At 46.4% G+C, this 25,044-nt stretch overlaps 1 protein-coding gene across 2 annotated transcripts in view; it reads left to right on the forward strand.

Annotated features, from left to right (window-relative positions):
* Positions 1 to 1,915: 1,915 nt before the first annotated feature.
* Positions 1,916 to 25,044, forward strand: part of Adam12 (ADAM metallopeptidase domain 12) — a 327,810-nt gene continuing 304,681 nt past the window's right edge. For both annotated transcript variants that reach the window (XM_052711869.1, XM_052711870.1), the window contains exon 1: positions 1,916 to 2,354. In XM_052711869.1, coding sequence (XP_052567829.1) covers positions 2,264 to 2,354 — 91 coding nt within the window. In that variant the 5' untranslated portion in view covers positions 1,916 to 2,263. The remainder of the gene's footprint in view (positions 2,355 to 25,044) is intronic.

Raw genomic sequence — 25,044 nt, forward strand, 5'->3', positions numbered from 1 at the left:
GTGCTTTGGTGTGCTGTGGTTTCCTCATCTGTACATTAAAGTGATATGATGTAGGTGCCACCCTCTATCACAGATCATGTGAAGACCATATGTCATACATAATAATGTAGTAATCTAATTATCGTTTAGGTTATCGTGCACACACTGCCCAATCATGATGGTTCACTGGATTATACTCTTAAGATTGAAAAGTCAGCTAGGCGTGGTAGTGCACACCTGTAGCCCAAGCACTTGGAAGACAGAGGTAGCAGATCCTGGTGATCTATATAGTGTGGTCTATATAGTGAGTTCCAGGACAGCCATGGGGCTATATAAAGAGACATTCTCAATAGAACGAAAAGACAGAAAAGCCTTTGGAGGTAACAGGCATTTCCCTATGGCTTGATTTCCTAAGTCTCTAAAGTAACATTGTTCATTCTGATTAAATGAGTGAACAAGGGCATACATACAAAGCTGGCTAGGAGCAAGGCTGATTTCAAACGGTCCCTGTTCCCCGGGCCGTGTTTCCAACTTGAGTACGAAGCCTCTCACTCTTTAAGGTCCTGTGTTCTATGGTGAAGTGAGAGAACGCTGCGGACCACTGCTGGCGGGAGGCAGCTGGTGAGTAATGCTACTTTCCAGGGAGATGGTAAGGAACCCAGCCTTCTCCAACCCCGTTCCTGTCATACTGGGAACCTGTTCCAGAACAAGAGAGGTTGTAGGATCAGAACAGAATCTCTATGGCTGGCTTGAGTCTCAGCTCTTACTGGAGCTTTGAAAATGGCCAGGTTCTGAGTTCGCTGGCCTGGACAATTCTAAGAAGTCTCCATGTTAGGAACCAGAGCGGCCATCGTTCTCCATACATCTTGCTGCTTCTGTTGCCTGGCCCCTGCTGCTTCTCACATAGTTCTCAGGAGGAAAACTGCGAGGCAGAAAGGGGAAGGGGGAGGCACAGCTATAGCCTGACCTGAGGTGAGACCCTCCAACCCTTTGTTGGAACTTGCCTAGCTGTGCTGTGGAGGAGCAGCTCATTCTGAAGACATAAAGGGATGCCTGGCAATTGGCATTTTTCTCACCCCTGACCAGCCTTGCCCATCATCTTTTCTCTCCCTCCCTCCCTCCCTCCCTCCCTCCCTCCCTCCCTCCCTCCCTCCCTCTCTCTCTCTCTCTCTCTCTCTCTCTCTCTCTCTCTCTCTCTCTCTCTGGGCAGAATCTCACTTTGTAGCTCAGGCTGACCCAGAACTCACGGTGTAGCCCCTTGTTAGCCTCAAACTTGCAGTAACCCTCCTGCCTCAGGCCCCCAACTGTTAAGATTAAGGGAGCAAATCATTAAGCGTGGTTGGAATCAGCATGTCTAACCAGCCCCATAAGATCAGTGAAGTTGGAAAGTATCTGGACCTTTTCCTGGGTCTAGACGACAGAAAGGAAACTTCAGTCAATCTATCAGCGTCAAAAACAGCATTGCATCTAAAGCGCCTTGCCTAAGTGCCCGGTGCTGTAAATTCAATCTTATTCCTCAGATGAGAGGTGCGGGTTTGGGGCCTTGGGAGGCGGCAGTCAGAGCCTGCCTGGCTGTACACCATATCCCAGACCTGTTCCTCGCGTCCCGCCGGTTCCCGGCTAGCCAGCAGCTAGCAGCCCAGTCATCCTTTCCAGCCTCAGTCTGGAAAGCTGGACCCCGCCGCCGCGTGTGCTCTTGGCTGCCGGCGCCCGGGCCCCACGGCCACATCATCCTGAGGCTGGGAAGTGTGAGTTCCCGCGCCGTCGTCGCCACGGAACCCAGTCTACGCGGGCGGCCCGCACTCAGTGTCCCGGGGGCATCCTGCATCCAGCCGCCCCCGGGAGTGGGCGGGACCCGGGCGGGCGGGGACCCCGGAGCGGTCTCTAGGACCCGCGGGACGCCGCAGGCGGGCGGGGTGCGGGGGAGACGCTAATTTGTTCCGTGGTAATGAGAACGGCGACTGCTGGCCGCGGATCCATTGCACAGGCCCGCCCTCAGATCGCTGGTCCCCGGCGCCAACTCGGACAGGCTGCTCATTTATTGCAACGGTCAAGGGCCGCTCGTGCCAGAGTAGCGCGCGCGCGCACGCACACACACGGGGAGGGGAGAAAGTTTTTTTTTGAAAAATGAAAGGCTAGACTCTCTGCTCTGCGGCCGGGGCGCTGCGCGAGGGGGTCGCGGCAGACTCAGGGCAGTAGGACGTCCCGCGGCTCTGCGCCCGCGTGGGATGCTGCAGCGCTGGCTGCTGGGCCCCCGAAGCAGCTGCACGCCAGGCCGGCGACAATGGCAGAGCGCCCGCCGCGGCGCGCGCCCCCTGCCCGCGCCCTCCTGCTGGCCCTGGCCGGGGCCCTGCTGGCGCCCCATGCGGCCCGAGGTAAGTCACCCGTGCAGGCGGCTGCCCGCGCGTCCCTTCCCCGCCACCTCGAGCCAATCTGGGGGTCTCCGCGTGCCACAGCCGCGGGGAGAGGAGACGCACCGGGGCGCATCTGCGGAACCCCCGGGCTCGCGCTCCCTGCGTCTCGACACCCGTCCCCTGCCAGGTGCCCACTCTGGGGGTTGGGGATGTGTGTGTGTGTGGAGAAGACACTTGGCTCTGGGCCTTGAAGCAACTAATGTCTGGACGAAAAGGCACAGCTTCCCCTCTTGGAGTGACATTTGCTCCTAAGGCTCTCTCAGTGTCTTGACAGTTACACGTGTCGCCTTAGAGGGTGCGCGTGGGGTCGTTTTACTAATCCGGTGGGTTAGCAAGTTCCTCCACCCAGCTTCGGAGTCAACCCCCCACGAGGTTTCTTTTCCACCACCGCCTTGACATAACTGGGGTACGCACGATGGCCACGCAGATGCCCACCCCGCCCCCCCCCCACACACAGGTGTACCTGCAGCGCTCTTTACTTTTATGTTTTAATTGACTTCCTTGCCTATGTCGTCGCTTACCGATCTCCCGCTGCACTCCCTAATTGTCAGTAGTGATCAAACTTTAACGGAACACTTTTCCCATCTCACTCATGGTTGGTGATAAATAATCGCTTACATCAAGACCTCGTGTAGAGCGAGAACCCACTTCGGAGTTAAACGAAAGTGCATACATTAAAGGCGTTTTCACAGACTTGTATTTCCCTGAGTTGAATCTTCTTAAAGCCTGGGCACCTGTGGATTCTGTTTGCATAATGAGAACTCACAGCAGGTGCCTTTTTAAAATTCGGGAGCTTCCCTGGCCACCATCGCTGCTGGCTCCCTTCTGCCGCTAGGGGCGCTGTTCACCAATGAATAATTCTCCTTGGCCTCCGACTCTGTGATTCTATGTAACAGGCATTTAGTTTTCAGCAACTAGTCCCTCCACCGTTCAGAATTTCCAACACGAAACGTTTTATTTCTCAGTTGTCACCGTTAACTCTCCACCCCATCATATCTGTCATAATGTGACCAAATCCTAGCTCCCATAAATATCTACACAGCAATATAGACCAACCTGTCAAATTGGTGATTAAATTAAAAGATTGCACACATCAAGGTAGTATCTGTGAGAAAGGCAACAACACTGAAGACTGTTTAGAGAACTCTCTGGGACCTGTGGATGAAAACGCAGTCAAAGGTGTTTTTGGAAGAGTTTTGTACAAACTGAATCCTTTGAAGGTTTTATAGCAAATGTACTTTAGAAACATGTAAACTAAGTTTCAAAGTATGCCTGAGGTGGTCCTGAACTTGGCACATGCCTCACACACATAAACAGAAGTCCGAGCACAGCTGATATTTTTTAGAGACAAATGTTTATTAAATAAAGCTAATAGTTGGGGAATTATTGGGGGGGGGGGGCGGTATTTATTACTTCATGGCTGCAGTTTTGGTAGACAGAGCCCTGCCTTGGGATAAAGACAGCTTCAGCAAGGCATTCAGGCCAACACACATTTAGTGGCTTAAGTATTGTGGTTTAATATTCCAAGTTCAGGGCATGTTTACACTTAGAGTCTCAGGATCAAATCTCAGTCCCTGCCCCAAATCGTGTCACTGAAGATGTTTAAAATGCAAACACACGAAGCATTTATTCATGTTGGCAGAAGAGAGGAATCATTACTTGTTGAGGGCTGAGCATATCCTGAGTTTGACCGTAGCCGCCTGCATTACCCCAAGCCCCAGCACAGCTCAGCCCAAACATGTCCAAAACAGAGTTCTGGGTCCCAAGCCCTCCACTCCCCGCAATATTCTTCACTACAACAGTGCTATCTGCTGCCTTCTCCCGATGCCTCATGCTGACATCTCCCCTGAGTCTCCCGTCATAACATAAGCCACCAACTGCGAGGGGTGTGTTCCCATCTCCGAATCTCCTTCCCCTTTAGTGCACCTTTCCATCCAGGCTGCCCTCATCACCCCATCCCTCTCAAGATGCTTACTTGCATCACAGCAGCTCTTGGGTTGTAGGCTTGATGTTCCTCCTTGTCCTCACCTGGGGTGTTCTCTCCAACACTGTCGCAAATCGTAGTCCAGTCCATCCTGAGTCAGACCACGTGAGTTTCCTCTCCTTGGTGACTTCTTTCCTTGAACCTTCATGTTACTTGTGTGGTTCGTGTATGTGTATGAGGAGTTTATGGGGGGGGGGGGGGGGTACATGTAGAGGACAGAAGCCAGTCTTCAGTGTCAGTCCTCAGGTACCACACACTTTTTTTTTTTTAAACCACTCAGGTACCACAGTGTCTCTCACTGGCTGGAATGCATCAAGTAGGGGTGACTGGTTGACCAGTAAGCCCTAGGGATCTACCCATCACTGCCTCTTAGCCATGGGATTGCAAGTGTGCACCATCAAGCCAGACTTTTGGTGTAAATTTGGGGAATTGAACTCAGGTCCTCATGGTTGCACAGCAAACAATTTCCCAATTGAGCTATCTCCCCCCAGCCCCCATGAACTGGTTATTCTTTAGAAACATGATTCAGCAATTGCTCCAGGGCTATCCTTAACTAAGAGCCTGGGAAGTTCTCTCACATCCTTCCCATATTGCCTCACTTCTCTTTTCTGTGCACATAACTTTTTCTCCCTTCCTTAAAAAAAAAAATGTGATGTACATGTTCCAGAAACTTCTGAGGGAAGAGTATTTGGGTGTTACACATTTTGAAAAAAGTTTTATGTGTATGGATATTTTGCTTGCATGTATGTCTGCTCTGTGTGTGTGCTTTGTGTGGTGTCTGCAGAGGCTATAAGAGGGCACCAGATCCCCTAGAACTGGATTCTACTGATGTTTGTGAGCTGCAGTGTAGGTGCTAGGAACTGAAACCTGAGTCCTCTGGAAAGAGGAGCAGCCAGTGCTCTTAACTGCCTGAGCCCATCTCTCCATCAAGATAGTTCTTTGATAACTGTGAATGTATGAAGGCTGCTTTTAGTTGCAAATAACAGAAACCCATGATTTCGGGGTGTTTTTTTTTTTTAACAGAGAGAGCCACTAGGAAGTGTGAACAGTACAGGCGTGATTTTACAGGTGTTGCAGGCCAGGGCTACAATCAGGGAGACTGCACATTCTTTGTATCTGCTGTTCTTAGATGTTACTGCTGTACTTAAACTTACTGTCCTTTTGGTCTCATCCTGGCTGCATTACCTGCATTGTTCTCATACCTGCATTCTAGGCAGCAACAGAGAAAAAGAGGCAAAGGGGGAAAGACTACAATACCCCCCTTTTTTCAGGAAAATAGTATTTTGATAAGCCTTTTAGCAGATTCACAGACCTCAGTGGCAGTTTTATGACCCAGGGACGTTGCCAGTTGCACAGAACTCTGGAAGGCAAGGATATGTGTAGTTGTGCACACTGGCACTTCTTAAAAGCCAGAGTTCTACTAGAAAGCTTGTGCCTGCTGTACCCTTCATAAACGTCATAAACACACACACACACACACACACACACACACACACACACACACACACACACGTGTGTGTGTGTGTGTGTGTGTGTGTGTGTGTTGTGTGTGTTTACACGTATAAAATTATTGCCATACTTGACATATAAACATTTTCTTCCTTCCACTGATATTTGGCTCTACTTGGCTTCTATTCCTTTCTTGTGGAAACAAATTTTATTTTTAAAAGAGAAATGAGGCTAAATAATCTAAAGAAGCTGAGCACATTTCTTTCCCATAGAAATGTGCGCTCTCTCTCTCTCTCTCTCCTCTCTCTCTCTCTCCCTCTCCTCTCTCTCTCCTCACACACACACACACAACACACACACACACACACACACAACATGCATATATATTTGTGTGTATATGAATATGATACAGTATATATTATGTATATGTGTGTATGCATGTATCTATATAGACATGCAAGGGTATGGCCAACATTCCAGGCTTTTTTCTTTGTGTGTGTTCTCCATTCCATCCTCGATTGCTGATTTGGTAAGAAGTCATATGTCCTCGGTATTCAATAAGGAATTTCTTTTTTGTCTCTATGCCCACACTCCTGCTTGAGAACATGAGAAGTTAATAGCATGCTCATTGTTCATATTTTAAATATATTTCTTTTCCTATCTTTTCTTTCTAACTATAATTTTTACATTTTGTGTAGCATGTTTTAGTGATTTTTTTTTTTTTTTGATTCCTGTTAGCTCTGAAGACACCATTGGTTGGTAGACACTCTGTTCACCTCAGGGTCACTGTGAATTTTGAGATTCTTCTCTTCCCCCTTTGGAAGAATCTCTGACTTTCTCCAAACATCTGATTTTGGGTTCACTCTTGCCATTTAGTAACGGAGTTCTGAACTGATTGGAAGTTCCATGTGCTTCCACAAATGGGTTTATCCATGGGGAAGGAGGCTACATTTTATTGGGAGACCTCCATATAGCATTGGTTCTGGTATAAGTGTTGTTTTCCCTTTGGGCTTACCAATTTCTTGGTTTTTTTTTGTTTTGTTTTGTTTTTAAATCCCCCTATCTCCTGCTGGAGGTTTTAGCCCTGGCTCCAAGGCTTTGGAGTGCAGCAGGACAGGGTTGAAGAGGATGCCATGTTGTCATGTCACCTTTGTTTCTATTTAATGTTTCTGTCTTTAATTCAGTACTTTGTGGCCTCTCCTCTCTAGGGTCTGGCTGAGGTGGGCATGGGAGTGCTCTTGAGCTCAGAAGTTCTTGTGCTGCTGTGTCTCCCCGATGCATCCTTGTGTCCTGGGGACTGGGGAGGCAGGCAGCTACCATGCCAGCTTTCAAGCCAACTTAGAGCTTCGAATTCTCATTTTCCAGGCCCATGAGAGGTGCACAGGCCCCCTTCCAGGGCTTTGCATGTCCTTCTTGCCTCTAATGGCTTTCCTATTCTCTAGGGAGGTTGGTGCTTGCTCCGACTCCCCCTCTCCCTCTTCCCCCCCACCCGCCCCTTCCTTTCCCTCTGGAGTGGTTCTAATGATGTGCATTAGTTACTTTTCCATTGCTATGATAAAACACTATGACCAAAGCAACTTATAGAAAAAAATAATGTATCAGGGCTTATAGTCCCCTGAGGTTACTCTATAATGGAGAAGCAAAGGCACCAGGCATGGTGGCGTGATCTGGAAGCTGGGGCTCACATCTTAAACTGCAAAAAGGAAGCAAAGACAGCAAACTAGAAATGGTGGGAGTCTCTAAACTCTCAAATCCCAGCCCCAGTAACATGCACCCACCAGCAAGGCCACACCTCCTTGGCAGACAGAACAGCTCCACCAGCTGGGGCCAAAATGCCTGAGACTATGGGGGAATGTTTTTCATTCAAACCACCACAGGACAGAACCCACACAGCACACTCTTATCCCCGAGCTTGGCCCAGAGCTGCACATCATCTTACTCTTGCTATTCTTCACATCTTATGGTTAATGTTGCTGTTAGGATAAGTGCCGTTTTACTGTAGTTTCGAGGAGGAACACGAAGAAGTACCCGCACCTCTGCCATGCCCAGCTAGAAGGCAGCCATGCCCTTATTAGCACAGTTGACATTCTCTTCCCTACACTGTCATTTGGCTCCTACTCTTCCTTCCTTGTGGAAACAAACATTAAATCCATTTTAAAATGTTTTAAAACTTTCTTTTCAAAAATCTACGAAAATTCAAAGTCAACATATACCTAATTAGACAAATGTTGCAGCTGTGAAAATTGCACACAAAAAATATTTTCAAGGACGGAAGCTCCCGTCATTTAAAGAAGCTAAGTAGATTTCTTCCTACCCTAGATGGTGCTGTGAGGAGCTCATGACAGTTGCAAAAAAAAAAAATTTTTTTTTTTTTTTTGTATCCAAGTATATTCTAGGAGCTTTTTAAAGCTCTGTTGTTCCCACTATGTCTCTGATTTCCAAAGACAGGTTTTGATAAGTGTTTTTGAATATGTGTTTGGAAAACACATGGGTAACCCAACAACCCTCAGCCCTGCACCCCACATAACCCCACAACCCTCAGCCTGTACCCCACATGGCCCCACAAACCTCAGCCTGTACCCCACATGGCCCCACAACCCTCAGCCTGCACCCCACATGGCCCTACAACCCTCAGCCTACACCCCACACCCCCACAACCCTCAGCCTACACCCCACACGCCCACAACCCCTCAAGCCTGCACCCCACATGCCCCACAACCCTCAGCCTGCACCCCACATGGGCCCCACAACCCTCAGCCTGTACCTCACACGGCCCTACTACCCTCAGCCTGCTACCCCACATGGCCCCACAACCCTCAGCCTGTACCTCACACGGCCCTACTACCCTCAGCCTGTACCTCACATGGCCCCACAACCCTCAGCCTGCACCCCACACGGCCCTACTACCCTCAGCCTGTACCCCACATGGCCCCCACAACCCTCAGCCTGCACCCCACACGGCCCTACTACCCTCAGCCTGTACCCCACATGGCTCCACAACCCTCCAGCCTGTACCCTACATGGCCCCACACAACCCTCAGCCTGCACCCCACATGGCCCCACAACCCTCAGCCTACACCCCACACCACCCCCCACAACCCTCAGTCTGCACCCCACATGCCCCACAACCCTCAGCCTGTACCCCACACGCCACACAACCCTCAAGCCTGCACCCCACATGCCCCACAACCCTCAGCCCTGCACCCCACATGGCCCCACAACCCTCAGCCTGTACCTCACACGGCCCCACAACCCTCAGCCTGCACCCCCACAGACGGCCCCTACTACCCTCAGCCCTGTACCCCACACAATCCTACAACCCTCAGCCTGTACCGCACATGGCCCCACAACCCTCAATCTGCACCCCACACAGCAGGGTTTAAACAATTCTGGATGTCAGGACTGAGAAGTGAGGTGAACATAGTCTAGATAGAAGGTTTTGTATTCCACGTAGCTGTTTCGTTCTATATGTGCAGTTAGTATTTTACTAAACCCAGAATTTTTATACGAGCATGTAGATATCAAAAAAAAAAAAAAAAACACTGAGGACACTGGAGCTAGGCACCATGCCAAGATCTCAGGCAGCACCAGGGAGAGGAATCGCTGCAGCTTGTCCTGTTCCTGCCCTCTTCCCACAGCAGAGGACACTGGGGCTTCAGATGGTGCCTGGAGGTGACAGATGCAAGGTCATTTCCATGCTATCTCACAAGGGAAAAGTAGGCCATACCCCAGCCATGGTAAGCATCCGGTAATCTGTGTACTCTATCTTTGGCATAATACAATGCTCATAGCAGTGAGATTGGAAATCCCATCTGATGTTCAACAGAATTGGTAATGCAGGTCAGAGACTCTGCTTTCCAATTCAAATGTGTGCTTGAGGTCTTGTGCTTTGGACAGACCGCTGTTTCAACCCTTCCTACTTCCTGCAAGTCATTTTTCATCCTGTTTCCTTGGACTTTATTTAGTGCCCAATATACCTTGCCTTCAACTGACAGATGAGGAGGAGAAGCTGAATAATTCAGCCTCATATTGATATTTTTTTTATCCTTTAAGCTTTTATGTCATCCCAAGGCTATACATTAAGAGCCCAGCTTCCTGGCAACTGTTTTAAAAATTGGGTAGCCTCCTTGGGTACCTGGACCTTCTGCCTGCTTCCTGAAGATGCTTTGGCCTCCATAGCCCTTTAGATGACCCCCTACAGATGCTGGTGTCCCTGTGAATGCCTCCCTGAGCAGAGGCATGCTAAGCACCATTCAGCATTCAAACCCAAAACTGTCTTATGTCATCTGACATTCAAGCCAGGAGAGGATGTAAGCATTCTGTGTGTATGTGTCTGTCTGTCTGTCTGTCTGTCTGTCTGTCTGTCTGTCTATGCTCACTTGAACTTGAATGTGATCTGAGAACCTGATTTTACTTGTTTTGCTTTGTTTTGAATCCCTTAATATCCAGGTAATATTATTGGAGCTTGCATTAGGATTTTGAATTGTCTCATGATATATTATTTTATAAATAAATACCTTAGTACTTCAAATCTGTGTGTTTGTGTGGGAGTATGCAGGGCACATACATATGAATGCAAATGCCTTCAGAGGCCAGAAGAGGGTGTCAGATCCCATGGAGCTGTAGTTACACGTGATGTGAGCTGAGCAATGTGGGTGCTGGGAACCAACCTCAGGCCCTCTGCTTTTAACCACTGAGCCATCTCTCCAGCTGGTCTGTGGTTTAAAGGGCTGCTGTTCTCTGGTTAATGGAGCAGGCATACTCCTAAAATGAGATAGACCAAGTGTGCTAGTTACTTTCCTTGACATTGTGACAAAACGATTGACAGAAGTGACTTGAAGGGCGAGGGACTTATTCAATTCATGGCTCAAAGAGCATCATGCAGGAAGGCATGGTGGAAGGAACTTGGAGTGTAGAAAATCAGATCTTAAGCCAGGCAGTGGTGGTGCATGCTTTTAATCCAAGCACTCGCAAGGCAGAAAGCAAATCTCTGCATTTGAGGCTAGCCTGGTCTACAGAGTAAGTTCCAGGATAGCCAGGGCTATGCAGAGAAACCCTGTCTCTAAAAACCATATATATAAATATATATGTTTTATTATTATGTTATATATTATATATAACCATACAAACCACATATACACACATATATACATATACATGCATATATATATATATATATATATATATGAAAGTCAGATCTTAGTGAATCAGAAACAAAGAGCTAGGCTGACCTTTAGACCCTTGGGGCCTGTCCCTCCAGTACTGTATCTGACAGTTAGGACCCATATCAAAGGCTCTGCACCTCTCCAGACTGCTGGAGTCTAAGTGTTCAAACATATGAACTCTGTCCCTGCTTATGGGGACAGACAGGAGTGCTTCACATTCAAACCATAGCACCAAGTAAACATTTCAAGCTAAAATAATTTTTCAAGTCAACTTCAACATAATTTAGTATAGTAAGAAAAAGAGGACTGAGAAAGAAAGTTGAGCAAAGGACCCAGAGTAAGTAACACATCCATATTCTTACTCACTAGATTTTATTATACATGATTTAGAACGTCTAAACTTTAAAGGTCTAAAATGTTAAAAGATATGTGTGTAGCCACACACCCTTTTCCCACCCAGCCAACCTTCTTCCTTTCTGAGTAGCTGGTGGGTCTTAAATATACATTTCTCCAATCAGTCCCTGATGTTGCTTTTGCATTTAAATGTTAGACTAATGGTTCCTTACTGCAGATGACATTTGCAGCCTTCAGGGTTTTGTTTTGCGTCATTTTTGAAGCATCAACATGTTTTTAAGCTTTATTCACACTGGCATTTGTACTTGACTCACTCTTTTTAATTGAACGGGTAGGCTCTGTAAATTCTGCTCTCCTCTGTTGACAAATACCTGCTTCCCCCAGCTTTTTCCATCACAGTGGTGGATCCTCAGCCTGTCTCTTTCTGTGTGAGCCTGAGCTCTGGGGGACCTATTATGAGGGAATTGCTGAGTTGTACAGTACGTTCATTTTCCACTTTAATATACTTTGTTAAATTGCTTTTCAAATTGGCTCCACAAAGGGAAAAAATTCCTACTTGGAGAGTTTTGATTACACAAAATTAGGCATATTTGCTATTTTCTAGCTTTTACATTTTGACAGGCTAGATGTGATATATTTTCATCTTTGAACTGACATTTTCATGACTATAAGATATTCTCAGACTAGTTTTGTTTATACATTTTCTCTGACTAGCTTATTGTTATTTATCTTTTTTCCAGCCTTCCATACTGTTTATCTTTCTTCATTCATACAACATAGCAAGTAAGGTTACAGAGATTTTAAGAAACGGCCTGAAAACAAAAATAAAGCAAAAATTATGCACAATTTTTGTACCCCCTAAAACAATCACTGTTCCAATATTTTATGTGTTTATAAAAACACAGGAGAACAGGAGAATTGGAGTCATGGTGTAGATATTATTTTGTAGCTTGCTTCATTTCTTCCCTTTTTTTTGGAGTGGGGGGGCGGACTAATAAGTTATCACTGAGGTTACTAATAGGAGTATAGAGTTCCTTACAAGAGCAGGGATAACTCAAAACAGCAGCCACATCATGAAAAGCCCACCCCCCCCACAACAGTGGAGAGCTGTAGCTCCAGACCTGCAGCGTTACAGTCTCCCAATCTCTTCTCAGAGCTAAGTTTCCTTCCAGGACTCAGCTCTCTGGACCACAAGCACCTCTCTGAGTTGTCTACTCCTGCTACAAAGCTGAGGACGGGCCCCGGAGAGTCTTCTAAGTTTCTGCTTTCTCAGACTTGTGACCTCTTGTTTCCTTCTTGAGTCTCAGGAGCCCAGTCCCTCCTGGAGGATGTTGCTAGGCAATGCTCAGTCCCTTCTCCAGCACTTAGCATCCTTGCTTTCTCTTTTAAAAATAGTATTGTTATTTATTCTTTGAGAATTTCATATATGTTTTGATCATATTTGTCTCCCTCCCCCACTTCCCCCAGATCCTCCCCGGCCTATTTAACTTTGAGCACCCCCTTCCTTCCTCCTTTCTCCTTCCTCCTCTTCAACTCAGGAAGTCCAATTTGTGTTACCTAACTACTCCTAAATGTAGGGCATGCCCTGGTCAACCTTCCAAGAATCTTGACATTTTTTCTGATGCCCCCTCCACAGTGTTCCCTGAGACTTGGAGGGGGGGTGAAATAGATGTCTATGGCCAAGAATTGGGCCACCATGCCATAGCAACGGTCACTTGGTCTCAAGAGCTTTACCCGTGGTTCTGAGTATGCTATCCATTGCAAAAGGAAGTTTCTTCTTATGACTGGTTGAGGCTGACAGCGACACTAGTCTGTCTGTGAAGGGAGTGGGGAAAACCATCCATTTATCTGTGGTGTGTGTGTGTATGCACGTGTGTGTATGTGTGTGTGTGCGTGTGTGTGTGTGTGTGTGTGTGTGTGTGTGTGTATGTGTAAAAGTCTTCCCTGCATATATGTCTGTGCACCATTTGCATGCCTGGAAATCAGAAGAGAGCATCAGATGCCCTGGACCTAGAGCTATAGATGGTTGTGAGCCACCCTGCCGGTGCTGGGGATCTAATCAGGTCCCCTGGAAGAGCAACCATTACTCTTAACCTCTGAGCCAGCTCTCCAGCTCTCATTTATCTATTTTTTAAACATGACTTTAAAAATTACTCTGTGTGTGTGTGTGTGTGTGTGTGTGTGTGTGTGTGTGTGTGTGTGTGTGTGTGCATGCATGTGATATGTGCTGAAGGCTCATGTGTGATATGGCACACATATGGAGGTCAAAGGGCAACTTTCTGTGGTCAATTCTTTTTTCCATGGTGGGGTCAAAGGATCAAACTCAGGTTGTCAGGCTTGCAGGGCAGTGCCTTTACCTACTGAGCCCCACTTGCTGGCCCTCTTGGTGGTTTTGTTTTGTTTTGTTTTAAGTTTGGTTTATGAATGTTTCCTTCTTTTCTGAACTCCAAAAGAAATTTGATAATTTCTCCTAAAGGTTAACTTTGGCTATTGACTTATAACTGAAATGTATTTTCTGATTATTAGAGGATATCAGCATCTATTTTTGTGCACATCTAAATAACCCATGATCATAGTAACCATTACTGAATCTGCTTCCCATTCTGGTCAACACAGGTCTGAGAGCTTCCTTCCATGATCTCCAGGGAGGTCGTAAGTGCTCAGGTTGGCAGTATGTCTTGTTGCTGTGACAAAATTCCTGAAAGAAGGACTTGAGGAGGAGAGGTTCAGAAGTACAGATCCCATGCTGAAGTCAGCCAGCTAGAGGAGGAGAGGTTCCAAAGTACAGAGATCCCATGCTGAAGTCAGCCAGCTAGAGGAGGAGAGGTTCAGAAGTACAGATCCCATGCTGAAGTCAGCCAGCTAGGCTCACCCTGAAAATCCCGCATCACAGGAAATCTCTCCAGGCTGGGAGAACCAAGATTGCTGGAACCCCAAACCTCAAATTGTTTTCTATATTCTTTTTTTGTTTGTTTTTTGTTTTTTGAGACAGGGTTTCTCCGTAAAGTTTTGGTGCCTGTCCTGGATCTCGCTCCATAGACCAGGCTGGCCTCAAACTCACAGAGATCCACCTGGCTCTGCCTCCTCTGCTGGGATTAAAGGCATGTGCCACCACCGCCCAGCTGTTTTCTATATTCCTGAGAATTTTATGCATGTATACAATAAAATACCATCATACCCCTCCCATTTTCTCCTCCAACTCCCCTCCAATATATCTCCCTTTCAACTTGATACCTCTTTTCTCTCTTGATAACCCACTGAGTCCAGCTGGTGCTGCCCAACTGTACGTGGGTGTGGGACCATCCATTGGAGCATGGGAATCCTACCAGTGGCCACATCCTGGAGAAAGAATGATCCTCCACCCCCCAGAAGCTACGAACTTCCAGTAGCTCCTCAGTTGGAGGTAGGGCCTGGGGGTCTTCTACCCCGTCTGCTCTTGGACTTTGCCCAGCTTGGCCTTGCAGGTAACCACAGCTGCTGTGAGCCGGTGAGTACAATAGCTGTGTCCAGTCCAGAGGACAGCACTTCACAGCCTTCCTCCACATCCTCCAGCTCTTAACTTCTTTCTGCTTCCCCTTCCATTCAGACACATTTTATAATCTCTTTCTTCCTTGGTCATCTACTCTATAGTGTCTACTTCTGCATTCACCCAGAGAATGCCAGGAGATGATAATTTAAAGGGCCCTGTCCATACTCAGCTCTTAGAAGACTTAATCTCTCCCATTCTTCCTTTCCTTTCAACATGTCTTGATTGTTTATGAAGTCCCATTCCTTTGTGCGAATATTAGAATCTTCCTGGAGGGTTTGCATAATGTCCCCTGCAGAGATCTCAGCTAATTTGGCAGAGAATGAGCATTCTCATGACCTCAAGGCTGCTGCCATAGACATAGGCATTTCTAGTTACTCATTCTGGATAATGATATTCAGGATGGTTTGGATGACTTTCTCCCCAGAGTCCTTGCATAGCTCTGCAGGAGTTCTATCTAGATACTCTGAGCACTTTTAGTTGTTACTTTAGATCTTTAACTTCTGTTTGGGTTGTTTTAAAGATCTATTTTTAGTTTTGTTGTTTATGTATCTGTGAAAGCGTCTGCCCCTTGAGTGCAGGGTACCCCCAGAGGGCAGACCATTGCATCCACGGAGCAGGAGTTGTGAATTGCTGCATCTTCAGGACCAGCAGCCACCACTCTTCCATGCTGAGCCATCTCTCTAGCCACTAGGTCTTCAGTATGGAAAACAATAACTACATAGAAGTATGCCTATTACTCAGTTTCTACAGGTACTAGCTCGGACTATTCTTGTTTTACATATGGATATACATTTTTTTCGGTTCTAAATGATGCTTCTTTTAACTTATTGGTGGGTATTGATTTTGAACTCAGTGATCTTGCATGCTGTTTATTAACACTAGTAGAACATGTATTCAGTAGAAATCCTGTGAGAACTATCAGTTTTTCATCTTCTACTCCTCCCCAGCACCACCACTGCAGTCTAAATAGAAGCAGGCAACACACTTGCACCGTTCTCCGCCCCACTTCCTATTTTAATGAGAACAGCTCTAGCTTTCGCCCTTTTATGTGCCTTTTTCCTTCTCTCCCACCCCCCATCGTATGGCCAAAGGACTGTCTACGCCTTCCAGACCCGTGAGTTTAGAGGCTCTAAGCTCCGTTCTGCTTGCACACTTTGACTAGTACTGTCTGGGTTTTCACGTTTGCACTTCACTAACAGAGTCTGGAAAGAACCTTTGCCCCCATCTCGGCCACATAGGCTAAGCGTGGGTTCATGCTTCCCACTGCACTTCTGAGTTTTCATGATTGCTGTTGTTTGGCGATTCAGTTCTGTTCTTTTGAAATGTATATTGATTGTTGCAATTGGTCCTCATTGTTAACACAGGATTTGGAATCTTCCAGGACAGAGATTTTCAATCTGTGAGTTGCCACCAGGGGTCACGTATCAGATATTTACATTATGGTTCATAACAAGAGCAAAATTACAGTTATGAAGTAGCAATGAAAATAATTTTATGGTTGGGGTCACCACAACATGAGGAACTGTATTAAAGGGTTGCAGCATTAGGAAGGCTGAGAACCACTGTTCTAGGAAAACCACTTATGAGTGAGGGTGTTTCCAGAGAGGGTTAACTGGGGAGAAAAGACTCACTGAAATGGCTGGTATCATTCCACAGGCTGGAGACCGTTGTGGAATAGAAGGGAGAAAAGCAGAAAGCCAGCTGAGCACCAGGATTCACCCCTCTCAGCTTCCTGGGGTGTGAGTGGCATCAGCTGCATACCCTTGCAACCTCGGGCTGTCCTCACTGACCCACCTTCTCTAACATGACAAACTGAACCCTCAAACTGTGAGCCAAAGTAGCCACCCCTCCCCTAAGTCACCTTTGTCACAGCAACAGGAGTAACTAATGCATTGGTCGAAACGTGGCTGGGGGGTTGGGGGAGCTGTAGAGATGCCGCGGGTCCTTAAGAGCACTTGCTATTCAGGCAGAAGACCCAGGATCAATTCCCAGAACCCATGCATGTCAGGCAGCTCACAACCACCAAAGACTCCAGTTCTAGGGCATCTGATGCCCACTTCTGGCCTTCAAAGGCACCTGCGTGCATGTCATATATATATATATATATATATATACACACACACACACACACACACACACACACACACACACACACACACACACACACACACACACACATATTCAGACACACGCTTGCACACATGCACACTCACACCCCCCCCCCCCCCAATACACACACATTAAGTAAGTCCTTAAAGTAAAAACAATGCAGTGGGGCCATACTGGACTCTGGTCTGGTTTTGTCAGCCCAGAAGTAGTCTGGCTCATCTAATACAGTCAAGCCCCCGTCCACATCCTACCTGCAGACCTCCCTGCTGCTGGGCTCAGCTCGCTCCTTGTTAAAGGTGTCTTCCACCGAAGGTTTCTGATGAACAAAACAGATTTGCTTTCTGCAAAGATGTAACTCTTTCATGGGTTTAGCTCTGTGTAGAATTCTAGATGGGCAATTGTTTCCCTCGAGCAGATAGAGACCTGGTGTAGCCCAGCCTTCCCCGAAATGGCTCAGGTCTCTTTGGGGTAATAGTTGCCTATTGTACCTAAATCTGTCTTTTCCTCTAGACAAAGTAGTTCTTTGTTGTTGTCCACATATTATATGTGTGTCTACACATTTTTACAGTTTTATTGCCATTTAATATGAATTTATTTTTGTTTATATCTTACATGGAATAATTTTTATTTATGTCAGTATCACCCCCACCCCACCCCCATCTCTTCCTCCTCCTCTTCCCCCTCTATTCCTCTCTTTTCTTCTGCCTATGTCTCCTCCTCCTTTGTCTTTTTGTGGTACTGGAGATTGAAGGTAGGGCCTTAAACATACTGACACATGCAGCCGCTTAACTACACCCCAAGCCATCTTTGTTTTACTACACATTCTGAGACCAGGTTTTATTAAGTTGTTCAACCTGGCCTTGAACTCACTCCATAACCTGGGCAGGGATTGAACTTGTGACACCCCACCCCCACCCCGTGCTTCAACTGCCCAGGTAGATGGGATTATGACCTATATCACCAGGCCTGGCTTTCCTGTGCTTCTTGAATCCAGTCATTATGAAGATGACTAACCATTGCCCCTTTCCTTTATGACCTCCTTTGAAGCTCTTACTTACCCTTGGGCCTTGTTAGTCAGTGACCCTGTTCATAGCTTCTGCTTCTGCTTCTGCCTTGATCTTTCATTGCCTCCTTTTCCAAGTCATGTCTCCAAGACTAAACTCCATCTCACCAATTCTCCTTTTAGCTGTGTCTAAGTTACCGTTTAAGCCATCTATTGAATCACTTTACATTTCCCACTTGTCTTTAAATGCTCATTTGTAAAAGCTTTATTTTGTTCTCCAAACTTGCTAGATACTTTTTAAAGTGATATCCTTTAGTTGTCGTTCACTGGAGTTACCTTTTTTTTTTTTTTCATGTCTTTGGGTATACTATATTGTCATCCCTTCCAGATCGTTCTATTATCTCAAGAGTTTAGAGTGAAAATTTTATTTTTCTTTATTATCATAGATCATCTCTTCCAGAACCTTCTGCTTTCCCTTTCTCAGCTGCCTCCTCCATGGGAGCTCTGTGCACTTTGGGCCATGATATCAATTCAGGAACTTTTCTGTAGAGCGTAGTCTGTTCATACCTGACAGGTGCTTGGGAGTTCGCTTGTCTAAACCCATTCTTGTAGACCATTCTCCCACTTGGAACATTTACACCACACGTTTATCGTAAGCCTGCTCTCCACACCCAAGTGGCAAAGGCTTGAAGTTCTGAGTCCCTAGTGTAAGCAAGGGTGCAGTGAAACCACAGAACTAGACCACTCTGTGGGTAGAAAAAAGGTTTACTGGGTGGGGGGGGGGTGTCAAACTGCCATGGCTGTCTCCGAAGGACAGTAAAAACTGGGAAAGCCTTGCCAGTTTTAAGGGAGGCATGTGAGCTAGAATACCTTGGGCGTTAGTGGGAGGTGGGGTACAGGCCAGAACAGCCTGAGAACTGGTACAGGGGACTTTGATCTGTCATAGGCTTGTCTGTGTTGATCAGAAACTAGATGCTCATTGGTGGAAGTATCTGGCTCCGAGATGTAGGGTGTGTGGCTAAGGACAGTAATCCTGACCCCCACCAACAGAAACCTGCCTTATGAGATTTCCGAGCTACGCTGACTTTAGGTAGCAATCCTTCTATTTACCTGCTCAGAGTGCAGTCCGAGCTGAGTCATGACTGTCATTCAGGACACTGTTAGCAGTAGTGGTATTTTTGTAGCCTGCTTTGGACTTAACATCTAATAATTATCAGATTTGGGGGCCAACATAAGTGACTAGAGAGATCACAGGTTCCTTGAGAAACTCTTGGTGTTTTTATAACCCTGACAACTTGAGAAGGGTGGCCCTGAAAGTATCTGTTTAGATTTTTTTTTTTTTTTAAATGGGGAGATTGTGGTGCCAGGGATGGGAACCAGGGCCTCACATGCTAGGCAAACATGTACCCTGCGATAGAGTCTTAACCCAGGTCCTGGTTTTATTCAAGGGATGTAGCTCTCATTCTATGTGTTCAAATCATATGTCAGAAAACCCCTGGAGTTAGGCCAGCATCCACTGCACCTCCTGGCTTCTGAGGTATTGGAATATCGGAATGTCTTTGCTGGGAATTCCTTTAATTCCCTCTAATGAACTTCCCTTTCTTTTAAGTACAGTCACGTGGTTCCTCCAGTGTGGGTGTCCCATTTATCATCTGTCTGTGTTTCAGTGGCAAGTTCTCGATGGAGTCATGGTGTTTTCAGCGCCAGAAGGCCCTGCGTGAGTCAACACGTTTCCTTCCTGCATACTGTGATCCAAGAGTTGGGCTAGGAACTGGGGGATACAGTGGTGTGAAAAACAGACACAGGCTCTCACCTCATGGCATGCAGAGTGCATGCATCCTAGGGATGTGCTGAAAAGAAACTGAACCCACTCCAGGGGCACTGGGGCTCAGCTTCCAGTACTCAGAATATTCATCAGAGAATCAGGCAGCTGCTCTCCTGCTGGCAGGTCGGTCTTTGCCTTGGCAGCTGCAGGGGTGGATGTGCTAATGATGGGGCCAAGCTAAGCTGTGGGTGAGGCCATCAGCTGTTCCCGTCCTTCTCTGGCAGAGGCAGAAGGAGAACAGCTGGGAGCCAGGCAGACACGCACTCCGGAAGTGGCCTCTCTGCCAGCGGAGGTGTCAACAGGATTCCTCCTCTTGCCTGCACCTTCTAGATTTTTCCATGCTCACTGGTGTTGATAAGGGTGGGGGGGGGGGGGAGGAGGTTGTATGATGGAGCAAGTTGATGGCAGACACTCACCTGAATTTCCTTGCAACTTTTGGAATGGATTCCGTGATTCCAAAAAAATGCATTTCTCCACTCATTTATCTAGGGGGCAGGAGCCAATTGCCTAAATGACACCAACGTTTGATGACCCCATAAGCTTTATGCCATGTCTTCACAGGGAACTCACATTCCTTGAGCACCATTAATTCATGGAAACTTCATGTCCTCTCTTATTTTCTCTGCCAGTTTGACCTCACAAATTTCACAGTCCCCTTGCCTGTTTCTCACCTATGCCCACCTTTAGAACAAGCTTTTCATTTTACTATCTCCTTCGCATAGCTGGGGGCTAAGCCATTGGTGACAGAGGGTCAACTAAGACAGCAATTTGGTAAGAGGGTGGGAGGAAGCATAGAATGAGAAATAGTTGAAAAACCAAGCTCAGACTGTTGTATTCAGACATAGATGCCCCTTCCTAAAGATACCTGCATCTCCCAGGAACATCAGTGACCTAAAATAAGGTCCCGACTTTCACCTGTCTCCTCTGATGTCACACCTGGATAGATGCAGTGAGTCAAGGGTGCTGGGAATTCTCCCACCACAGTTATGAAAATGACAGGTGGCCCGGATAGAGAGCCAGAATCTGGACTTAGATAAGTGACCTCTATAACTGTGTGATCCTGAGGAACCTAGTAAATCTTTACCTTAAATTCTTTGCCACTAAGGAATGAAAGTGTAGTTATCTGCCTGGACTGTGGTAACTCTGAGTTAGAAAATGTAGGCATTTGATATAGATTATACCGGGAGGCATCAGGATCAGGAGGGGATGTTAGCTCACAGAACCTAAAACTTGTACCTTCTGAGGCATGGAGGTTAACTTAAGCCACTGAATGAACCTCAGAAGGTACAAGTTCTAGGTTCTATGAGCTAATGTCCCCTCCTGATCCTGATGGATGGTCATCAGAGTTGTTCCCAAAATACAAGATGGGGTTCAGGGGTGTTTCCCTTTCCTCTGATTTTTGATCTCATGTTCCAGTCTTAGGAATTAGGGGCATCTCTCTGTAACCCAGGAATATAGTGTCAGTTCATCCTGGTCTCTCCACATAGCCCTGGCTGTCATAGAACTCACTATGTAGATCAGGCTGGCCTCAAACTTACAGAGATTTGCCTAGCTCTACCTCCTGAGTGCTAGGCTTAAAGGTGAGTCCCATCTTGTTGACCTACGATGGAAAGTATAGATTCATTTCCTCCTTTGCCACCATGGGGATATCATGGGTTGGGCAAAAGGAATACTGAGATGGGAGAACATGGCAGACTAAGTCAGGGCCATGGATTTTCCAAGCCTTCAGCTCCCCATGGACCCTTGAGAAAGGGCTCTGAGAGGCAGATGAAGAGTAGAATGGGGAGGGAAATCGAGTCTTAATGCTCATCAGGGTTTTGGGTAGGTGTTGATATGAGTTACTGTTGAGATAAGAGTCTTTTATGCTTTTGTGAATAAAACTTAGCACACAGCCTCCTAGCTCTCCTGCCCATTACCAGTCAGAAAACAGGACACCGCTAGTGTAGCCCATTCAAAGTACTGAAACTTTATTGTTCAGAATTCTACAAATTAAAAAAAATTCAAACATTCTAGAATTTGAAGGAAATATTCAGCCCCAAGACCAAGTGTTGGCATTCCTTCCCCAGACAGGGCAGAAATAAGTGGGGGACAGTCCCCTGTTGCTGAGGTAGTTTTTGCCTGGTCAGTATTCCATCATGAGTTCCAGCTACCTTGTAACAAGTGGCTCTTCAAACACATCTCCTCAGTCTTAGTCCAACACATTTGACTCCACCTCAGAGCTCCTTTTTAGAAACAAAACAAAACTAAAGATTCTGTACCCACCGAACAACCCTTCCTAGAGTTGACGGTCCTTACCTTGTAGCAGAGAATTAAAGTCTTGCTTGTGTGATTCAATGAGCCAGCCCTGCTTGGAGAGCTTGGCCTCATTCTCAGTTTATTCATCCTCCACATCACCACCCCGCCCCAGGGAGGCAGGAGCCACGATCAACTCTCTTCCCACTGGAAAGCCATGGCTGGAAGTTTAAGACACACAGCGTCTTGGACCTGGTAGGAAATGCAGCTGCCACTGTGCACATGAATCCCTGTACTAAAAAAAAAAAAAAAAAAAAAAAAAAAAGAACAGAGTAGGACTTGGGCTGATCACAACAATTGTGCTGGCACTGGCAGTGTCCCTCACATTCAGCAGGCACCGGCCTAAACCCTTTGAAGGAAGTAGCTTGTTAAAATGGGACCACAGTTCGGGGAAATGTGTGACCGTCATGGCATCCATCATGCGGATGGAGGAGCAAAGGCACAAAGGACTTGGGATCTGACTTAGCTGCTAACTGGCAAAGTCAAGTGCAATGCTTGATTTCAGAGCCCGCTGGGTTGACAGGGGAGGAGCCATGATCTTCATGCACCCCTTTAGACTCCAGCTTTTTCCAGCTCCCACTTCTGATGATCCTGGGGTGCCCATGGAGGAGACAGCTGCCCTGCTTTCCAGAAGAACACTGAAGTTTTCACTGTGACTTGGACTTGTCCTGCCAGTCCTGGCCTCAAGGCTCCATTTTTAGGACCCAATGCATTTAACTCTTTGTTTCTATACCAAGGAATTATATAAGCTCATCGGCTCAACTGTGTTTTCACTACAGGGAAATTTATCATGTGACAGGTTCAATTACTGACTCTCCTATTCTTTCTCACAAATAAAATGCAAGACTCAGCCTGACAACTTTCAGCCATGACAGAGAGATTGTTGATAAAAATTTTAACATACATACATAGGAATACCACTTATTTCACATCAGAACCTGCTTAGGATCCCACAGTGTTCATGGGATAGAGATCTAGCCGTGATTTGGTACTCTGGTGTGGCTTCTCTTGCAGGCATCAGTTAATGTATCACCAGGGCTGAATCTCATCAGAAGTATTAATTGGAAAGAATCTGTTTCCAAATTTTATACCACCATGCAGAATTCAGCTTTTTAATGTCTGGGAGGTGACAATTCCAGTGTCATCTCATTTCCCAGACAGAGGTTGTCTACAGCTCTTGGGAAGCAACAGAGGATAGGGGATAGAGGGGTGCTGCTCACAAGAAACCAGAAGTGATGTAATCTAATCATGATGTGATGACCAAAATCTGTGAGTTAGAATGATAAGGCCAGTCTGGTCCATCCTTAAGGCAATGGACAGCTATACAAAGAGGCACCAGGAAGCCAGATCTTTAAGGTCTTAGGCTGTCTAGCACAATGAGTCAGCTAGACAACGAGTTACTATTGAACCTATCTTTGACAAACAGAGCTTCTGTTCTCAGAGTTATCAGGATGGGAAATAGCATCCTGTCTCTAGGGCAGTTTCCTTCCTGCATTTAGGTTCCCCATCTACCCTAAGTCCTGTGTTACTGCTGCATCTCCCTTGTCTCTGTCCCCGGTCCATTCTCTCTCACTCCAACACTGTCTTAGCCTGAACTCCATCTCAAATGTATTAGGCGGGTTCTCTAGAGGAACAGAACTGATAGAACACATACATATTATAAAGGGGCTTACTAGACTGACTTACAAATGATAGGGGCTGGATAGTCCAATAGTGGCCATCTGGACACTGGAGAGGCTGGGAGCCTGGCAGCTTCCCAGTCCACAAAGTAATCCCAGTCTGGTGTTGGAAGATTCCCGAGGATTGCTGGTGACAAGCCAGTGTCCAAAGACACTGGAGTCTGGTGTCAGTAAAGAGTGGCAGAGGTAGCAGAGATGAATGCTCTCACCAGGAAGAAGTGAGGGCGGACACGCAAGTTGACTTTCCCTGGGAACTTTGTCCCCTCTTGTCCCTGGTGCCTGATGCAGTTTGCCAGATACACTGCAGCGGTGCAGTGACTGAGTAGTCCCACTTACTGTGCTTTTTTGTTTCTTTTCAACAAATGTAGATCAACTAAAGAGCTACTCTTTCCTATTTTTTTCCCTTTCTCTAACTATTCACGTGAATGGATAAGCACATTTGACAATTCTTTTGTTTACAAAACAATCCATGTGTCCTAATGTTTGGTATGGAAGACGTAGTATTTCTAGTATCAGTGATCCAAAGGAAACAGCTCTGGGGAATACTATGATGCTCCAACCATTGGGTCAACATAAAATGGCAGTAGGTCAAACAATGTCTCTATCAGCTCAGCCTGTGCCTCTCACTGCCCCAGGAAGGAAGCAGATGAGGAAGTGTGGTGAGAAGTTCTCCTCTGGGACTTAGCTTTGGGTTCCCTGGAGTTGTTGTTTAGTGACCCAGTGGTGATAAACTTAACCATGTTTTCCCTTTTTTTCCCCATTTTATCCCCTCTCTAGAAGGCTGAGCTTTTGGAGTAACTTTGGTTCAAATGAGTAAAAATTCAATCGAGAAGGCAAAATACTCTTTCTAAACAAAGTGCAACTTCAGCAACCCCAAATTCAGTGGAGAACTCCACCAGGCTAATTTGCAAATCTCGAGTTTTACCTCGCCTCCCTCCCGTGTTCCTCGGCTGTCCTTTTCTTCTTTACAGCCATGTTGGATGACTTGACTTCAGTGGCTTCAGGAAACCGTTTCTGTATATAAGTTTGGAAACTTAGCATGAAACATGGTTGTTGTTAAACTCTAAGTAATTTTAAAAGATCATTTCCTAAGGTGGTACACCATTTATTTGTATAATTCTCTCAGTGTTTACCATCTGTCCTTTGTAGAAATATGAAAATAAGCAGAGATTATGGAATATGGAAGTGGGTTATCAAAGGAACAGTGAGCTTCGTGTCTTTGGAGAGTTTTAATGTACACAACAATTGGGTGGCCTAATTAG

The sequence above is a fragment of the Peromyscus californicus genome, unplaced genomic scaffold (genome assembly GCF_007827085.1).
Source record: "Peromyscus californicus insignis strain IS unplaced genomic scaffold, ASM782708v3 Scaffold_4__1_contigs__length_199733344, whole genome shotgun sequence".
Lineage (NCBI taxonomy): Eukaryota > Metazoa > Chordata > Mammalia > Rodentia > Cricetidae > Peromyscus > Peromyscus californicus.